Here is a 17,586-nt window from a genome sequence, read left to right as displayed (position 1 = left end):
GCAAGACAAGTCTTTATGCTATCTAGTGAAAGACGAGGTCTTGATAATTAATTTCTTAATCAATGTACATTAGCATTGAGCATGCGATATTGAGTATCTACTACTTTGACTTACCAAAGGTGCGGGTTTTTCGTCACCCAATGATCCATGTATATTGGTTAGTGGTGATCATTGTCTAGCGGTACTAGGATTGCTATTATGTTGAATCGTGCGCGAGGAGAGTCTCGTTTGATAACATCCACAAGAGGAGCTCGAAACGAGGTTTTATTATTCGGAACCTAGCTAGTTGGAGTTTAATTACTCTATGAATAATAAATAAGAGTTTCTTGCTAAGTCCACTCTTGGAGAATAAAATATGTTAATTAATTAAGTCCATAGCAGACATTAATTAATTAATGGATGTTTCTATCTTAAGCGCGGGAAATGAATTAAACAAATAAAAGGAAACCCATAATACTTGTAATTTCGGATTTGGAAAGGCGCAATATTACTTCTGTAGTGGCTGCTTGTAATATTCCAATATAAGCTTATATTAAATTGTGGGTTCAATTTAATTAGTAAAAAGCTAATTGGGTGAGGTCATGTCCAAATTCTTCCTTAGATCTCTGACTGGACCCAATATGTGACTTAATATAAATAGGAGAATAAAGGAGACAGAAAACATAATTATTATTGCTAAAATTTTCGTCTCCCTCTAGAAAGAGAGAGAATTCGAAAATTGTTCCCTCCGTGAGTTGAGTCCTGTCTTCATTATTCGAGTCCTAGTATTCTGATGAGATTTGCCCACACAAATATCAACATACAGTCTGGGACACCAGTCAGAAGATCAGAGGTCGAGTACTGAAGATCTTCACGTGGAGACGGAGCAAGCCATCATCGATTCTTGATTGAATCAACGAGGTAAATTGGCTAATTCCGTAGTAAGCATGTTTTAGGGATTTTATTTGCTAAAGCATGTTTAAATTCAAGTTATGAGCATGATACATGTGATAATTACGCGAATAGAATTTGTCTAAATAATCTGCTGAATAGATCAAATTTATGTGATCGGATCTCATGCACGCTTCCGCTGCCAACCCCTGCACATCATACGAACATGATAGAAACCATAAAGGAGTGGAGAGCGACTGACGACCCCATACATAAGGAGATGCTGCAGGGGGTCATCGACTTGATGAGGCGTAATGTGGGGCTCCCACCCATCGGCGGTTTGGAAGCATCTGGGGACTTCGATGCCACCGCGACTGGCCTAGGGGACGACGAGGAGTGAGACGGGGGCGCGTGTGTCGAAGCTTTGGGATGGTTTTTTTCTTTTTATTTCTTTTTGAACTATGTATTTTTTTATTTCACTATGTAATTTTTTTTGTTATGTATGTTTTTTTATTTATAAAATGTTCGCATTTTCTCCGTATTCGTGTCGAAATTTTAATTCCGTATATAAAATGTGAATTTGTTTGTTGGGAAGTCCTAGTGCTTGTCCTAGTGCTAGTCCACTATTGTATAGTGGGAAATGATGTGTATTTTTCGAGCTTTTATATCAATGAACTAATAACACACAAGCTTAATAAATTAGCTCTAAAATTACAACCTTTCTGCAAGAGTACAGATGTAGTTGTAGTAAAAGAGTGTCGAACCACATGTAGTTGTAGTAAAAGAGTACTACATAAAAGTATCAGTGCTCCCTCCATCCGCTATTAAACACCCCTATTTTCTCTTTTTCTTATGTCCGTCAATAAATATTTTATTTCACTTTTACTTTTTTTGGTAAGTTCTTAAAACCTGCATCAGTCAAAATTGAGATATTTATTAGCGGACAAAGAAGAGTTTATTTCATCTACTAATTAACATGTTCAATTTAACAAGCTAAACTTGGAAAATCAGAGTAAAACATGTTCAATCTAACAAAAAAACACTAGATAAAATTTGAAGGAATAAATCTCGGCTTCCTTGAATTTTTTGCACGGTTGCGCTTCAAATCTATGTGAAGCTTGCTTGGATTATAATATCTAATTCAAAAGTGAAACTTGCTTGTATTATAAAGCAAGCCTAAAACTTTCCAGTCCTACACTATCCGCTGTAATCTCCCTCCGAAAACTTATCTTCTGGGTAGAAAACTGCAACAACCTCATTTCCACCGAATTTCCTTCCATTCAGTCCTTGCCGAGCTTTTACAGCACTTTCAGTGTCCGCATATTCCAAATACACCTATACATCACCACTTACAATATTCATACATGATTGGAGGCAACATATACATCTCTTCTAGTGGAATGAAAGGATGCTTAACAACTAACCTTCCCTACACCTGGTGCATTTTCTACACCAGCAACGGGACGAGGAATTACTAAGTTCACCAACATACCTGCAAATTTTTTTATTCCAAAAGTCAGAACCATCGTTTTAATAACTAAATAATGTAGGGTGTACATGTGTAGAATATTCCGTGTAGCATAGCAAGGAGTTGTAAAAAATAGCACAGCCCACAAAAACCTAATTAAAGAATGAGAAAATAGAGTAAAGGTAAGTTTAGAAGCAGAGGAGCTAAGATTACTAACCAAACTTCCCACATTCAGTTCTCATGTCTTCGAGTATATCTTCATAATCATCGTCATTCATGAGCTCAACGGGGGCAACCACATTTGTTAAGCAAACAACCTTTGTAACTGATTCAATATTAGGTGCTAACATGAGTCTCTGCAAAAGAAACGACATTCATTTCAAGTTTCAACAACTGCACCAGTCAGACTCACAATTGAAATCAACGGCCTTGAGGATCATGATAAGAACACAAGGATATCAGAGATCACGAGTATCATCACCTGTAATGCAACTTGTTGTTGTTCATGCAATAACACACTCTCCTGCTCGGGTTTAGGCTGTGTCGTACCTTGATTAGCACGCCTAACAGTAAGCGTTTTATCACCCATCTTTATCCCATTAAGAGCTGCACAAGCAATATCAGTAACAGATAAGTCCTGGTAAACACAAAATGCATAGCCCTTGGAGTTCCCTGTTTCTCTATCTTTAACCAGATCAAAACCCCGAAGTGGTCCAAAGGATTCGAGCAGCTCCCTGATTTGCGATTCTGTGAAATAATATGGCAACCCACCAACAAATATGCGGTCACGGCCTTGAAGCCCCCCAGCAGATCCTGGTGTTAACCCAACAGCTGCAAGATTCAGATTGGGATTAGGTTGACTGGGGCCCTGAGTGGCAGCAAGCGAGGGTTTATAGTTACTCGATCTTCTAACTTTAACAGGTGCACCCTGAACAATGAAGAAGAAATTAGTCGAAATGCATAGTAGCATTGCATGCATTTGGCATCTCAGAACAAAAGCAAATTTCTTCAGTAGCTACCTCAAAAATAATGCCATCTAAAGCCATTGCATTGCTAGCCTCTTCAACTGATCTCATCTCCACAAAACCAAATTTCTTTTCAGGGTGAATGTAAGCATTCAAAACAGCATCTCCTGAATGACCAAAATGAAAAGTATGAATTATTACATAAAATCCCTCACTGATATATGGATAGCCAGAGAATTTATGACAGTGTAAAGATGTTACCTGGACCAGCAGTATTTCCTCCAATTGCTGACATAACATGTCTAAAGAATGTTGCCACTGACTGCAGAGAGAACATTAAATGAAATACTTACCTGATCACAGAGCATTGAAATAAAATACTACATATGAGCAAGAAAAGAAATAGACAAATCAGGGATCAACAGCAAAGTCCATGAGAAGGATAGGAATTTGTTAAAAAGATTGAAAATGTGGCCATCAGATTCTATATAAAACTATGATTGTGATGTAGCAGCAGAATCGCTCCATTCACATACAAATAACATCCATAAAATTGTTGCGAAAGGGTCAGACTTAACAACAAAAATAATGACATTATGGCATCCATGGTGCCAAATCTAGCAATGAATATACTCATATGCCCAGCTACAATACAAAAATTATTGAGATTGAACGTACTATCACCTGTTCATTAGCAGTTGGTGGAAGTCTACCAACATAGAACCTGCGAGCATGCCTGGTAGCCTGACAAAACAAAATTTCTTTAAGAATTTCTCATAATACATATACATAGAGTAACATGAAGAGACCTCCTGAGTCATTGTCTGAACAGGCATAACAGGGCGGGCTCCAAACTGCAATCAGATTTATGATACGGTTTCAGTAGCTATATTAAAGAGCTACAATAGTCAATAAATGCCATAGGTAAAACTCAAACAACCTGTCCACCTGGCAAAGGCATCATATAAGGGAACACTCCTTGACTTGTGGGAGCGGCTACTGGAAACTGACCTGTAAATGCTATACTAAGTTACAACCAACTTAAAAAGGTAGTCCATCTTATTCTTCAGTTACAGGCGACGGAGTTGATATTAGTTAATATATTTTCTCCATGATCAATTTATCATATTTTAATTTAGGTTATAAATTACAGTAGAACTCTAACATCTATTGGAAATTCTGTAAAAGCTACCAAACATGCAATCCTGGTTAGAGATGGACAAGACCTGTATTCATTCTTCCTTGTACATAAAAGCTACAGAAGTCGGCTCACACCCATTGTCAGAACAGTGTGGCTAATGGCCCAACATTGCCTTCTTAGAACATAACATAGCAATTAGAACATACAAAACAAACAAACACAAACAAGAAACCAAAAATCTCTCAGTTTCCATTACCAAGCAAATAATTAAACAAATAACTGAAATGCCAAATTTAGGGACTACTCCTCCAAAATGTGATGTGCAATTGAAGGACCGAGCACGCTTACCAAAATGAAACCATTTTTTCGATACGACCATTCCACACTATATCACAGAAAAGAGAATATAATGGTTATCATATCAAGCAAACTGTAGATCAAGTGTTTGGCTGTACCTGCAACAGCAACAGCTGTATTTGGAAGCAATGCAGCAGAAGAAGCCATGTCGAAACCACTCATCCTTTTTCTGTAGAGTACAACATTAATGCCAGAGACAACAAAATATGATGCGGTAATAATTGAATTTAGACCACATAATATAATTTGCATGAGTGATTGAACCCCAAATTAAGTAATTCTGGTATTAAAGAAGGGCAGCAAAAATAATGTAGAAGCAGGGGAACTACCTTATCTAGAAAGTAGAAAGAGTTAAGAAACACAGACATCAATCACTCCAATTACTTGATAATTCTCCCAAAATGCCGCTCAGAAGAGTAACTAATTTCAAACAATATTATAAACCAGTAAAATGTCTGGTCAACAACATACTCTAAAAAAACGAATATAGGCTACTGATATTGCAAGATGAGTATGATGCAATCATTGCATATCCATTCCATGCAGCAACTATGCTTAAGCCAGTTATTTGTAACTAAAATATGATGATTGTTTTCATTTGTTACTAAAGAAAAGGTAGTGTGGGCAATGCAATCTGTTAAATAGGTGAACCTATTATGTTTACTTTATAAATATGGCTGTACGCATCAACCACGATACATGAGTAAAAGCAAATCAATATATTACCAATGACATATGACTGTACCTAATATTTTCCTCCACCAGCAGAAGATAAAGTAGTAGAATCAGAGTTATTTAATCAGAATTTTGTACCTAATATTTTTCTTTTTACCCTGTACCCTCAAGAGCTCAGTATAAAGTTTGAAACTAAGAAATACACCCACCGTCTACTACCAATGGTTTCAGTAGTGGACGGCAAATTGGTAAAACATGGGGGAGAGAGAGACATGGCTGGAGTATTATTAGTGAAAAATAGGTTTCCCGCCATATACAGAAATTTAACAAAAATGGAAGGGAACTATTTTTTGAGGACGGACAAAAATGGAAAAATAGGACTATTGGTTGTGGACGGAGGGAGTAGAATTATGCAATATTGACGAGTTTCCTTGCAAATTGGACCACCACGTTGGCAATCGGAAAAGCAAGAGAAAAGTACATCACAAACTACCTTTTTGAACGTGAACGGGGTCGCAACCTTGATCTGTGCTCAGACTTGGCCCTTGAATGAGACCTAGATCTGTGTCGGTGCCTGCCCTCCCTATTTTTATCATAATCTTTCCGCCTGAAATCAGAATATATTATTATAAGTCCTTAAAAGTAATAATAAATGACCATTTCTTGTAGAGAAGATACATAAAGTTGCACTCTTCTCACCTTTCAACATAAGCATCCCTATCTCTGGTCCTCTCCCTTTTCTGACTTCGGTATCTGTGGCGATCTCGGTGATGTCGATCACGATCCATATACCATTCCCTTTCCCTGTATCTATCCATATCCTTATCCCTTTCCCTATCTCGCTCGCTGTTCCTCTCCCTTTCTCGATCCCTGTCTTTACCTCTTTCCCTCTCCCTGTCGCTACCTCTTTCCCTCTCCCTGTCTCTGTTTTGAGACTCTCTCTCCCTATCTCTTGCATGTTCACGATATTTATGCTGCAAAAAGTGAAGTTTGATAAATGTAACATTAGACAACGCACAGAAAACAAACAAACTGAGAAGTGCGCTGTCCAACTGATCTTTCTGATGAATATAAAGTTGGGAATTAGCATAACCAGAACACGGAACAACTTCCTAGTGAAAAATTACAATGGCGTTTGATATTTTCTCATTTTAAAATTTCTTTTCTCCCCACTGCTGCTACGAAACAAAATAATCTAAGCATTCTCCAGACAAGCATGATTATTACTAAATATCTAAACCTAGCGCCAAAAATGGCATAAATGTAAGTATAGGCTAAACTGGCCAAAAAACGGTGGTTCCTTAACCGGGTGGTTTACGGTTCAAACCGAAACAATCTAATTCTTTCCCGGGCCGGTTGTGGTTCACATTTCCTCCGAACCAGAACCAGCGGTTCTGGGTCAGTGAGCATCGCTACTTGCAGCATGAAATAACAATTAAAACAGAAAGGAGATGAACTGACAACAAAATAAGATAATCAAAATTGATGACCTTGGATCCAAAACTTGAAGAACCTTTGTGAGCTTTCTCCTGCATGGATGCTACTTCGGGCGATTCTTTACGAGTTGCCATCTGAATACAGCGTTAGAGTTCGATACCCGTACATCCTTAGCTGCAGCAAGAAAATCTTGTACCACAAATTAGGGTTTGGGAAAAGTCATAACTCATATAAGGGTTTCCTAGAATCCAAGAACGTCAAGCTACCGTCAAATGTCCAATAGACCGCCAAGAGTTACTACTTACTATTATACAATAGACATTTACACTTTGCAATGAAAAAATCAAATAATGTGACATCAAATTTCATAAATTTTGTCATTCTAACTTTTAAAACCATAAATTACATTTCAAGAAAAATGAGCAAGCTTGCAGATATAGCTAAGAGTGGGAAGAAGAAGATACAAGATCGGTGAACAAAAATTGACCTGATGGACAAAGAAATGTAGCTGCGTTAACGCAGAGAAGAAGACAGCGAGCACAGTTCCACGGAGGCAGCGGCGGTAGAGTCGACGTGCTGGCCGGTCGTTGGAAGACTGGTGTGTTTTAGAGAAAAAAATACAGTCATTAGAGCACCCGCAACGCGGTGCCGTCGCCGTTCCTATGCCGTTCCGGAGGAACGGTTTCGCGGCGGCACGCGTTGCAGCGTGCGTTCCGTCGCCATTCCGTGCCGCCACCGTTCCCATGCCGTGCCGCGTTTCGTTCCTCCGGAACGCGGAACGAAACGTTCCGCCACGCGCCGAGGCGACGTGGCGGACTCCCATTCGACGCGTGAAGCCCACTCGCTGCCCCGCGAGTGGGCTTCGTCCCGATGACGCAATAATTCATTTTTTTAAAAAAAAATTTCGAATTTAATAAAAAAAAAATAAAATTTTTTTTTATTAACGGTAATGAGACCGTTAATTTTATAGCCGTTTGGTTTTTTTTTTATTATTTATTTATTTACTCTATAAATACTCCTATTTCATACTCATTTCAATCACAAACACACATCTATTTCTCTCTATTTCCACCCCAATTTTCATCTCAAATCAACTCTATTTTCCTTCTCCCAAATTTAATCAAACTAATGGATCCTTAAGGAATGGAGTAAAAAAGTACAGTGGGGCCCTCAAATAGTGGTTTAAGGAACGGTTTAGGAACGGTATAGGAACAGCGTTGTGGATGGCCTTAGTATTTTGTCAACAGTTTTTTTGTGTTTATGCAATTTAAAAGCGTCCATACTCTATACTTTTTTTTTTCCAATTATGCGATTTTAATCTTAACTTATTAATTTACGGAGTAATATATTTATATTTAACAATTTCCCAAAAAATCAAATTAAGTAATTTTGCAGATAGAGTTGTGTTTCTCCAAATCCGAGCAATTCAACTGCTGAAAAGTGAAAACCACCTCCACCTCCACCATAAGTCCCTTTTAATCTCCTAAATTGTTCCGGCAAATTCGCCCCAACACTATTGCCGTCGATTCATCGTAATAGGATCAAATAATCGGATAAATGTGATTAAACATTACTTGGATAGTATATGATTCTTTATCTCCTTGTGTATGGCGTTGGCTCAAATAATAGCTATTTTAAGCTTACAATTTATAAACACCCAATAAATTTATCACTTTTTAGAAAAGTTCATAATCTTTGGTGAAGGTTCGGTACCCAACAGTGGAAAAAATTCAATCAATATAAATTTTATCATTTTTCGCTATAAATTCATCAATTTGTAATTCGTATACTAACAAGCCCAAAAAACACTCACATATATTATGTGCGGGATGACACATGACATGCATTATAAATATTCTTTCGCCGGTAAACTCAATATTTCATTAGACTATTATATTTTACAAACACTACAGACATAAAAACAAGTGCCAATTAAAAAGTTCAAAGAACATGATGACCTTTTTTTATGTTGTTCTTGTTAATTCGTTTTTTGATCTTTATAAAAAAAAGAACTTGGTAACGCTCTAATGAGTTGGTTACTGATAGAGAACATAAGTTCTATTTGACTGTATATTACATGTACTTCTGATTTTAAATGTCATGCCAAAAAAATAAATTGGAGTAAATTTTTAATTTTTTTATTTACGGAATTTAGTATAGCCACCAGCATTTGTAGTAAAAATCTCTTGTGTAATTTCAGAGAATATCCAAGCTTCTGCAAAGAGTTTAGCGCTGAAGTCAGGATTTCAAAGAAAATCATGATCAAGTAGCTCTAGTCTAGATTAAATCAAACATGTAGTACAATATTTTTATTTAACATACATCACTTTAAAAATAGGAGTATAACACATTAACACTAGTATATTGTTTTTAGTTATAAATAGAGTAACGTAATGTCAAAACAATCGTAAACATTCAAACGAGTCTACAAAATGTCAAAATGACACGTAATTTGAAAGACCAACTGTTGGCGTACTACTAAAACTTAATGATGAAACATTAATTCTTTTGAAGAACAATAAGTTTATATCGTTTTAACCCCAATTTGTTGATTGTTAAGGAAACCATCTACAAGGAAAGCTAAAGCAAGCATCTCTAAATTTTGAGTTGTTGAATGGAACTATTTGATTATAAATTCTTTAAATAAATTCCTAATTTTTTTTATTATAATTCTTATTCAAGTTAGCGCATAACTTACTTGAAGATCTAGGATTAAATAGTCAATAACATTCAAGTTAAAAAAAAATAAATTGTCCATAACTAAATGGTCAATAACATTCAAGTTAAAAAAAAATTGTCCATAACTAAATGTCAATAACATTCAAGTTAAAAAAATAAATTGTCCATAATAACATTGACTTAAATATCGAGTGAAGTCTGAATCACAAATATGATACCGATCAAATTAGAATTAAAGACCGAAATAAATTAATAATGATAACAGAGTAGAATACAACTGAAATTACAACAAAAAACAAAAAAATAGAAAATGCGTCTATTATACTTATTAGATACCAATTAGGGGTATTTTTTTTGGTTTAACCACAGGTGTACCGAATCCGCCTTTTGGCGAAATCCGACTAATCCTGCTCGACCGGGCTTGCGGATTAAGGCCGAAAGTCACCCAGAGAGGGCATGAAATTCGAAATAGTTCATTTCAAATCATATTTATTTATCTCAACTTATGGCCTGAATTTTGGTATTTTTTACAAAAATATTGTGATCTTCAAAAGATATCCAAAACAAGTGCTATATTTTTTCAAAAGATGAGCTAAATAACACAGTTTTTTTGTTTGTTTTATATTTATAATTAGCAACTGGTAGTCCTACATGTAAATGTTGTACCATTTCCAATTTTAAAATTAGATTTGCATGGGGAACTTGAGCGCGCCAAACGATAGATACAGTGGAAGAATCGGCATTCGGTTATTTTTGGAAAAAAGTATATTGAGAAGTCAGGCTTTTGTATATTTTGAAGGTGATCATATTTTTACAAAAGGCAACACAATTTAATTTATTAAGTAAGACAGTTACCTAGTGATTTTGGGTTGATGAGGCATTGCACGAGCTCCACAATGATGATTAGGTCTCTTCTGACATCTCTGCATTTTTTTATTATCTCTGATGATCAACATATCGTAAATTATATCATCACATAAAGCTTATAAGATGCTATAGCTAGATCTTACCCACAACCCTGGATGAATAGAACCATGGCTACTTCGACTCGTACCCTGTATTTAAAGCTCAAACATATTAATAATTCGTAGTACAACATTATCATATCGTGTTTACGTAGTTTTTGGACTTGTCTTGGAGCTCACCGAGAATGTGGAACTTGTCCTGGAGCTGGCCCAGGACGAACTGTCTGACTGACACGTTCTCTTCGACTTTGGTCCCAGAGAGAGCTGGAAAGGTAAGGGATGAGAGAGAGAGAGAGGTGATATGATACACCGGCAACAAATATTCTACCTTGTTGAACTCCTCTGTGAGAGGACTTTCCAGGAGTTTTGATGTGTTTTCCTGCAAAAAAATGAAGCCTATTATTATTGAATACAAGTAAATATGGCTATGATATGATGGCTGATATTTTACTGTTAATTTGTCCCCTCGTAGAGTAAATGTCAAAAGTAGAAACTTGAACATGCCACATTCTGTAAATCTTAATCACTTTCATGTTGGTAAGTACTGTTTCTTAGTTGTACTACTATATTTGTATGCTGTAATAGTAAATTTGATTGTTTAGATTGGATGCCACATTCTGTAAATTCTTAATCACTTTCATGTTGGTAAGTACTGTTTCATAATTGTACTACTAGTAAAATTTGTTTGAAACTTATTAATTAACTCAAGAGACAGAGACTGCTTTGATTTTGAGGTATCAATGATATGACTTACCTTAGCTGATGAATGGTGATTGGCCCTCTCCCTAGTTTTGAAGTTAAATTCCTGGAATTGACGACATAAAAGCAAACTCAGATGCCAAACGCAATAGATTAAAAACCTCATTGAATTACCGAGGGAGTTTCTTTTGTTTTTCTTTCTTCTTCCTAGAAATAATAACTTACTTGGGGAACATGCTAAACTAAAATTAAAAATAAGTTAATGCAGCAGGAAAGAATAAGTTACTTGAAACTCTGTAAGTGGTGTCTTGCTCTTTCTTAGTTGGGGTAACGAACGAGACTGCAAAATCTACAAAAAAAGGGAAAATGGATGATAATGTTAAAAGTTTTTATAAGTAAACACAATGAAAGCCAAAAAGAATTAGAGAACTCTGGTTTACGGCAAATACTAACTTTTCTGTGTGAATGATTTTGAGCTTTAAAGGGACCCTTGCTTTCCTGGCTGTCAGTTGTGCTCGAAGCAGAACTGTTCTTGGACCTGAGATCCATGAGTGGAGGAAACTTCATTAACACCTTGGTAGTCTACATTGATGAGATGTACAAAAACTGTCTGAGAAAAAGTTTGCATATACCTTTGACTTTGTGATCTGAGCAGTATTCCCTGCTCTGGTTCTCTTGGAACATTATCCTTTACATCAAAAAGAAGTGCGACATTAACAGCATCAGAGTAAGTATCCAGTTAACAAAAATTCTATATGCAACAATACCTTCTTTGATGATTTATGAGACAATGAGAACTTGTGCTTTATCTCTAGGACCCCAACATAACACATTCACATACCAATCCCCACCCACCTCTTTAAATCAGAATAGCATAGGAGTAACTAGTAAGTGACATATAATTAGTCATAGTAGAAATTGACAAAACTAGTAAAAATTTCCAAATAATGGAACCATTCTTTGTCATTCGAAGTACAAACTCTTATTTTATCCAAACACTACTAATAGTTATTCGACTTTGGCTCTTGAAATAATGGGATATCATTGTTATGTTCATATTATGCATACAAAAGGGTCGTCGACTTAAAAAATTTAAGCCTCTGTGACATATAATGCATGAATTATTACCTTGTCCAAGAACCCTGTCTCAAGCTTTTGTCGCTTCGTTGCATGATTTTGATATCCAATGAAACTTATTTTCTCGTCCTGCATGGTCCCAATTCTCTGGAACCTGGTATACGAGAGACAAGAAAATACACATAAGCCAAACGAGAACATTTGTACTTCAGTATACTGTATACAGGTTCAACTACATGGAACAATAACTTTTGGCAGTGGGAGAGCAAGAATGACACAAACAAAATTGTCTATCCCCAATTCTTAGAATGAAAGTTAAACCTTGTGAAATGGTGGCTGGATTGTTGCTTGTAATGCAGTACTGCATTTTTCTTTGCCAAATGACTAGCTGTAGGTTCCATAAAGTTTGCACTCCGCGTTTGAGATAAATTATTAGAAGCCTTGGGTTTCGGCTTTGCTGCATCCTCAACCGCAAGATGGCCTTTTACTGAAGAGAAACATAGAATACAAGAGATCAATACATATAAAAAAGAAACAAGTATCGCATACCGAAAGAAGCTGACCATAACTAGTGAACATTACAAGAATATATTGGTAACAACTAACTAAACCAGCACAAAATTCTGCATTAAACGACATTCCCACAATGTTCACAAAAAAAGAGGTAGTCTGGTCTTAAACCCAAATGAAAGCTAAGTGTAACATCATGCATCCAACTTTTGCTCCTTTAGGGAAGCAATTTGTTAGGAGGAGTTTATAATCCATGACTTGATTTTGAAGGAAAATCAGTCATAACAAATGGGTTGAACCGAAAGGAAACTTGGGAACAAGATAAATCTTTTAGTCCATATGGATAAAAAATGCCATGAGCTTACAATTCTTCTGCTAAAGTTGAACAGATACTTGTGAAATTGAGAATAAACATGACAATGAGAGACCAGAAGAAATGATAAAAGAACTTCTTTCAGTAAATTGCTTCCCTAAAGGAGCACAAGTTCTTCCTATTGAATTATGAGTTTGCTACAAGTATCAAAGTATAAAATACAATGAAAAAGGACACAAAGTCATAGATGCTTTAGAGACCAAATCAAGCAATAATGTTTGTTTTCGTATGACTGAAAATGAACCAAGAACAATCAAGAGCACACAACATATTTACAAGAAAGCTCAAATCTAATTTTCATCATTTCAATCATGCTAAAACTAAATCTATTGATTAGCTCAGCAACAAACACACATTGAGAGCAATGGACAGCCCTCCTATTTTACCTTTGGCATTCTTTTTAGAAGGGGGAAGCCCATGCCTGCTATCAGTATCCGAACTGCTGCATCCTTTTTTAGGTTTTGATGATTTACAAGAGCTGGTCACAGGCAGTATTTTGCCTATATTCAATTCCACGATAAAAGCTGGATCCTCACCCAAATAACAAAAATTCCACAAGTGAATAGCCAATCAAAATGATCGATATCAATTGAATCCCCAATCTAACAAAAATCAAAGTCGGTGAAGGGATAGAAACTGACGAGAATTGGGATAATCTCCGGAAATTTGGAACCAGCGCTCAAGCTCCTGAATATCGGAATCAACCTCAGGCCTGGTGAAATCGAAGAACTGAGAGGCGTCGAACTCGTACGCATGGTCAATCTCGATGTGACAGTCATCAACAAAATCCCCCATTTGTGAAAAAAAGGCGCCTATTGTTCCATGGTGGGTGTTGGTAGAGGAAATCGCTGACTCCTGCTCCTCAGGGAAAGCAAACGCAGCAGAGCAGAGATTTCGAGGAGGGATGAGAGGAGGAGCGGATGAATTTGTTTGAAATTGATTGAGCTGTTTTGATGACAATGCGATCTTCCCGTGCTCGTTGGAAAAGAAGAGGACCAAAATATTGCTGCTATTTCTTTTATTACATATTTAGCGCCCTTTATTTGAATTTGTAGGGCCCTTTTTCGGAATATCAAATTCAAATTAATTAATCATTATTAACAAAATCACAGGATTCAATTCACACACCACAAGACAAGATCCCCCTAACGATCTTAATCTAATTCTGATGTAGTACTATTCCAATATTTTAGCTATTCATTTATTAACGAATTTATTTCTTGGATTCGTATAGTATTTTGCAGGCAAAATATTACACAAGATTGTTATTTTACAATCATATAATATTAATTCAAATACAACAAACAATGATATCTTTTAATATACTCCTACCTTATACAACAGAAATATTTAGAGTACTTCCCAAAATTCATCATAATTCAAATATTCTGAAATGGAACTTTTATTTGAGTATAATTAGTAGTTTCCTTTTAGTTTCCGCAGTCAATTTTAAAAAATACAGTACATAGTAATTTTTTTACGGTATAAATCAACACCCACTCGCATCTCCACCCATCTCGTCTCCTAGACAAGTCCGAGAGTTTTTTCTCTTTGACTATTTTCGATGCTCGAATATGGAGTGTGTCAATTTGCACTGATATTTTTTCCTTGCGTAAAGTAACATATGTCAATTTAAACTGATATCATTGGAAAAATACACTAATAATAGTTTTATTATTTATAAATAAATATTGATTTTAAGATTATGTAATGGTGGACTTGACTTTGATACTTTTGGTCTCAAATATTAATAACTTTATCATTAGGGGTAACACACAGACACACTAAAACTCCCACCGTCGTCCCATAAAAATAGAGATTTGAGGATGACATGCGTTTTGTTGCAAAATTGGTGATACAATAGATAGATAGAAAGAATAGGGAATATATTTTTTGTCCACAAACTCTGCTAATGTATCATTTTTTATCTGTAACGTTTCAGCATAGCGTTTGAGGTCCATAAATTTGATTTAATATCATACAGTATGAGTTACTTAATCAGTATTTCAAACAAAATTTAGATAAAAAAACCCCAAGGTCATGAAGGACTATTCAGTCTATTTACCCTCTCTTCTTTATTAAGTATTAAAATATTAAATTTATCTCTTTTTGTTTCTTCTTTCCCCATTGCTCTAAGAAACTGGATTTGAGAAAGAAATGGGAAGAAAAAAAGATCTATTTCTTATATTTGACCACCATTTGTTTATGAACAATCCAACAGCCAAAATTTTGTCTTCTGTTTATGTTCCTCTTGATGTTAATTACTCCATTGACAAAAAGTCCGGGGAATTCTGATTTCTAATCCATCGAACTCTGTCGGGAACATGCTGAATCATTATGACATCCTAGATTTTGCCAGAGAGAGGAACATCCATATCATATCATATCATATCATATCATATCATATCATATCATATCATATCATATCATATCTAACTGGAGTTATCATCTTAATACATTAGAAAATGGGAACATTTCCTTTGGTGAAACATCATAATAATACAAGGATGAACATTTAAATGTAAAGCACTGATTTCAATTTTGGAGTGAAGGGTATATTTCACATCAATTTAAGGTGCAGCTGTCTCTTCCACTTGAGCGGCAACCGATTGATTCCGTTTCCAGACTGAAAGATGCAGCAACCAAAGGCATCCCCCCTCATAAAGTCCTGTCATCAGTAAAACAATCTTTAGTCGCTGCCGAAAGGTAATTCTGTTTTAAAAGCAAAAGAAGTAAAGAATGTGGTTACCATGGATTGCTGCTTATGCATTTTGTTGACTTTCCTTTGGCAGCTCTGTCTTCGGCTCATCATAATCAACTCTCCAAGGGTCAGCAGCGGCCTTCTGGCTTGACCGCGGTTGCTCTCATGCTGATTCTCCATAGCTTGTACATCGTTCCCCTGAGAAGGAGCCTTTTCCAGGTAGCCTATCTTGTTCGAATTCGACACCAGCAGAGGGAAGAGCCACTCCAAGAAGGACGCTCCAACCAAGCTCGCGCTGCCAGTAGCGTAGCTGCAGGCACTCTCAGTTTCAGAAGCTGGCGAACCAGGACTCTGCTCAAGTCTGCTATCCGTGGTCACGAGTGCAAGAGAAGTTTGGTGCACAGGCACCGCGCTTGCTATTGCTGTGGTTGATATTCGGCCGTTGGCTAGGAGGGACTTGGCCGAGCAGAAGGAGTCATCAGTGCCCACACTGCACGTGTCAACCTCCATCTCTGATGATTCATCGTCATCGCCTTCACTGTCACCCTGATAATCATCAATGTCTACAGAGCTAGCATGCCAGTCTCCATATTTAATGGTCAATAGTTTTGGAGGTTGAATGAAGGATGGGAGTGGCGTCCCAGGCTTCTCTTCCCATCCGAAGGGGACGGATACGACGAACTTGGGAGGTGGCGCAGGAGGCTCGACCGGTCGGCTGAAAGGTTTCCAGTCCTTCTTGGGCATTCCAGGTTTTTCTTCCCATATGAATGGAACAGAAATGAGCTGCCTCTCTCTCTTCCTCTCGCTCTTGGAAGGGTTTGGTTCTGCCATTTTCAATTCTTGCATTAGTGGATTCTGTGAATTTTACATTGAATGGGAGACTCTTATATAAAGCTGTTAGAATTAGTGGAGTAGTAGTTTCTCAACTAATTCATTGGACTCTGCTAATTAACAGAACCATTTTGTTTAGAAAATTAGGCTTACCTAATGTCCCATTTGAATAAAGAATTTGACTTGATTTAAAGTGGAGTTTTGCCAGTTTGTTTAAGGTAGTGCCTCTTATCTTTGACTTCTTTCAAAATAAGTTGATACGCACACGTGTGAATTGTGATAAGATTCTCAACATGTATTTGGATTATCACAACTGCGTGCTTAATTTATACGTATTTTCGAATATATATTAGGGTGTCCACTATGGAGTGGACGCGGCTGTAGCCGCGAGGGTGGGCGGCGGATTATAGTGGAGAAGTTGTCCGCCCCGGGGGCGGACGCGGCGGACGCGCGATAGCCGGGAGCGGGGCGAGGACGCGGCGGGGGGGGCTATAGCCGCGCCTATAGGCGCGGCGCCTATAGTGGACGACATAGCCGCGGCGAATTAGCCGGTTGCGGGGAATTTGAAATTTTTTACACTCCCTCTATAAATACCACACCCCCTACTTATTTTTCACCATTTTCACAAAATCCATCCACTCACTATCCACACAACCACTCTCTAAAAAATGAATCGAGGAGACGACGACTCACCCGACTCTCAGGAATCGGGATATGACACCAATACATCACACCCGTCGGGTTTTGCCGGATATGGCACGACTCCGTCCCAGTATTTGAATTGGAATTAATCTCCCCCACCGTGGGCATCGAGTCTACCCCTTCCTCCATCTCAGCC

At 37.1% G+C, this 17,586-nt stretch overlaps 3 protein-coding genes across 3 annotated transcripts; all 3 read right to left on the bottom strand.

The window, feature by feature from the left end:
* Positions 1-1,899: 1,899 nt before the first annotated feature.
* LOC121743742 (splicing factor U2af large subunit B-like) lies at positions 1,900-7,524 on the bottom strand. The gene is made up of 14 exons (XM_042137100.1): positions 7,401-7,524; positions 6,967-7,087; positions 6,176-6,450; positions 5,970-6,083; positions 4,900-4,970; positions 4,244-4,314; positions 4,113-4,157; positions 3,988-4,047; positions 3,565-3,625; positions 3,358-3,470; positions 2,820-3,266; positions 2,556-2,694; positions 2,295-2,362; positions 1,900-2,205 (listed from the first exon to the last, which is right to left on the bottom strand). Exons 2-14 carry the CDS (start codon positions 7,045-7,047, stop codon positions 2,068-2,070), a joined length of 1,683 nt encoding a protein of 560 aa, XP_041993034.1. The 5' UTR covers positions 7,048-7,087; positions 7,401-7,524; the 3' UTR covers positions 1,900-2,067.
* A 2,204-nt stretch (positions 7,525-9,728) lies between these two features.
* Positions 9,729-14,185, bottom strand: LOC121743691. Its single transcript, XM_042137020.1, has 12 exons — positions 13,858-14,185; positions 13,603-13,740; positions 12,655-12,820; positions 12,385-12,487; positions 11,889-11,944; positions 11,710-11,794; positions 11,543-11,605; positions 11,312-11,362; positions 10,886-10,936; positions 10,738-10,821; positions 10,603-10,647; positions 9,729-10,515 (listed from the first exon to the last, which is right to left on the bottom strand). Exons 1-12 carry the CDS (start codon positions 14,009-14,011, stop codon positions 10,444-10,446), a joined length of 1,068 nt encoding a protein of 355 aa, XP_041992954.1. The 5' UTR covers positions 14,012-14,185; the 3' UTR covers positions 9,729-10,443.
* A 1,403-nt stretch (positions 14,186-15,588) lies between these two features.
* Positions 15,589-16,760, bottom strand: LOC121744057 (anther-specific proline-rich protein APG-like). The gene is made up of 2 exons (XM_042137498.1): positions 15,966-16,760; positions 15,589-15,884 (listed from the first exon to the last, which is right to left on the bottom strand). Exons 1-2 carry the CDS (start codon positions 16,746-16,748, stop codon positions 15,777-15,779), a joined length of 891 nt encoding a protein of 296 aa, XP_041993432.1. The 5' UTR covers positions 16,749-16,760; the 3' UTR covers positions 15,589-15,776.
* Between the last annotated feature and the right edge of the window lie 826 nt (positions 16,761-17,586).

This window comes from Salvia splendens, chromosome 8, assembly GCF_004379255.2.
Source record: "Salvia splendens isolate huo1 chromosome 8, SspV2, whole genome shotgun sequence".
Classification (NCBI taxonomy): Eukaryota; Viridiplantae; Streptophyta; class Magnoliopsida; order Lamiales; family Lamiaceae; genus Salvia; species Salvia splendens.
The sequence above is the reverse complement of the archived record's forward strand: the minus strand, read 5'-3'. Positions and strand labels throughout refer to the sequence as shown.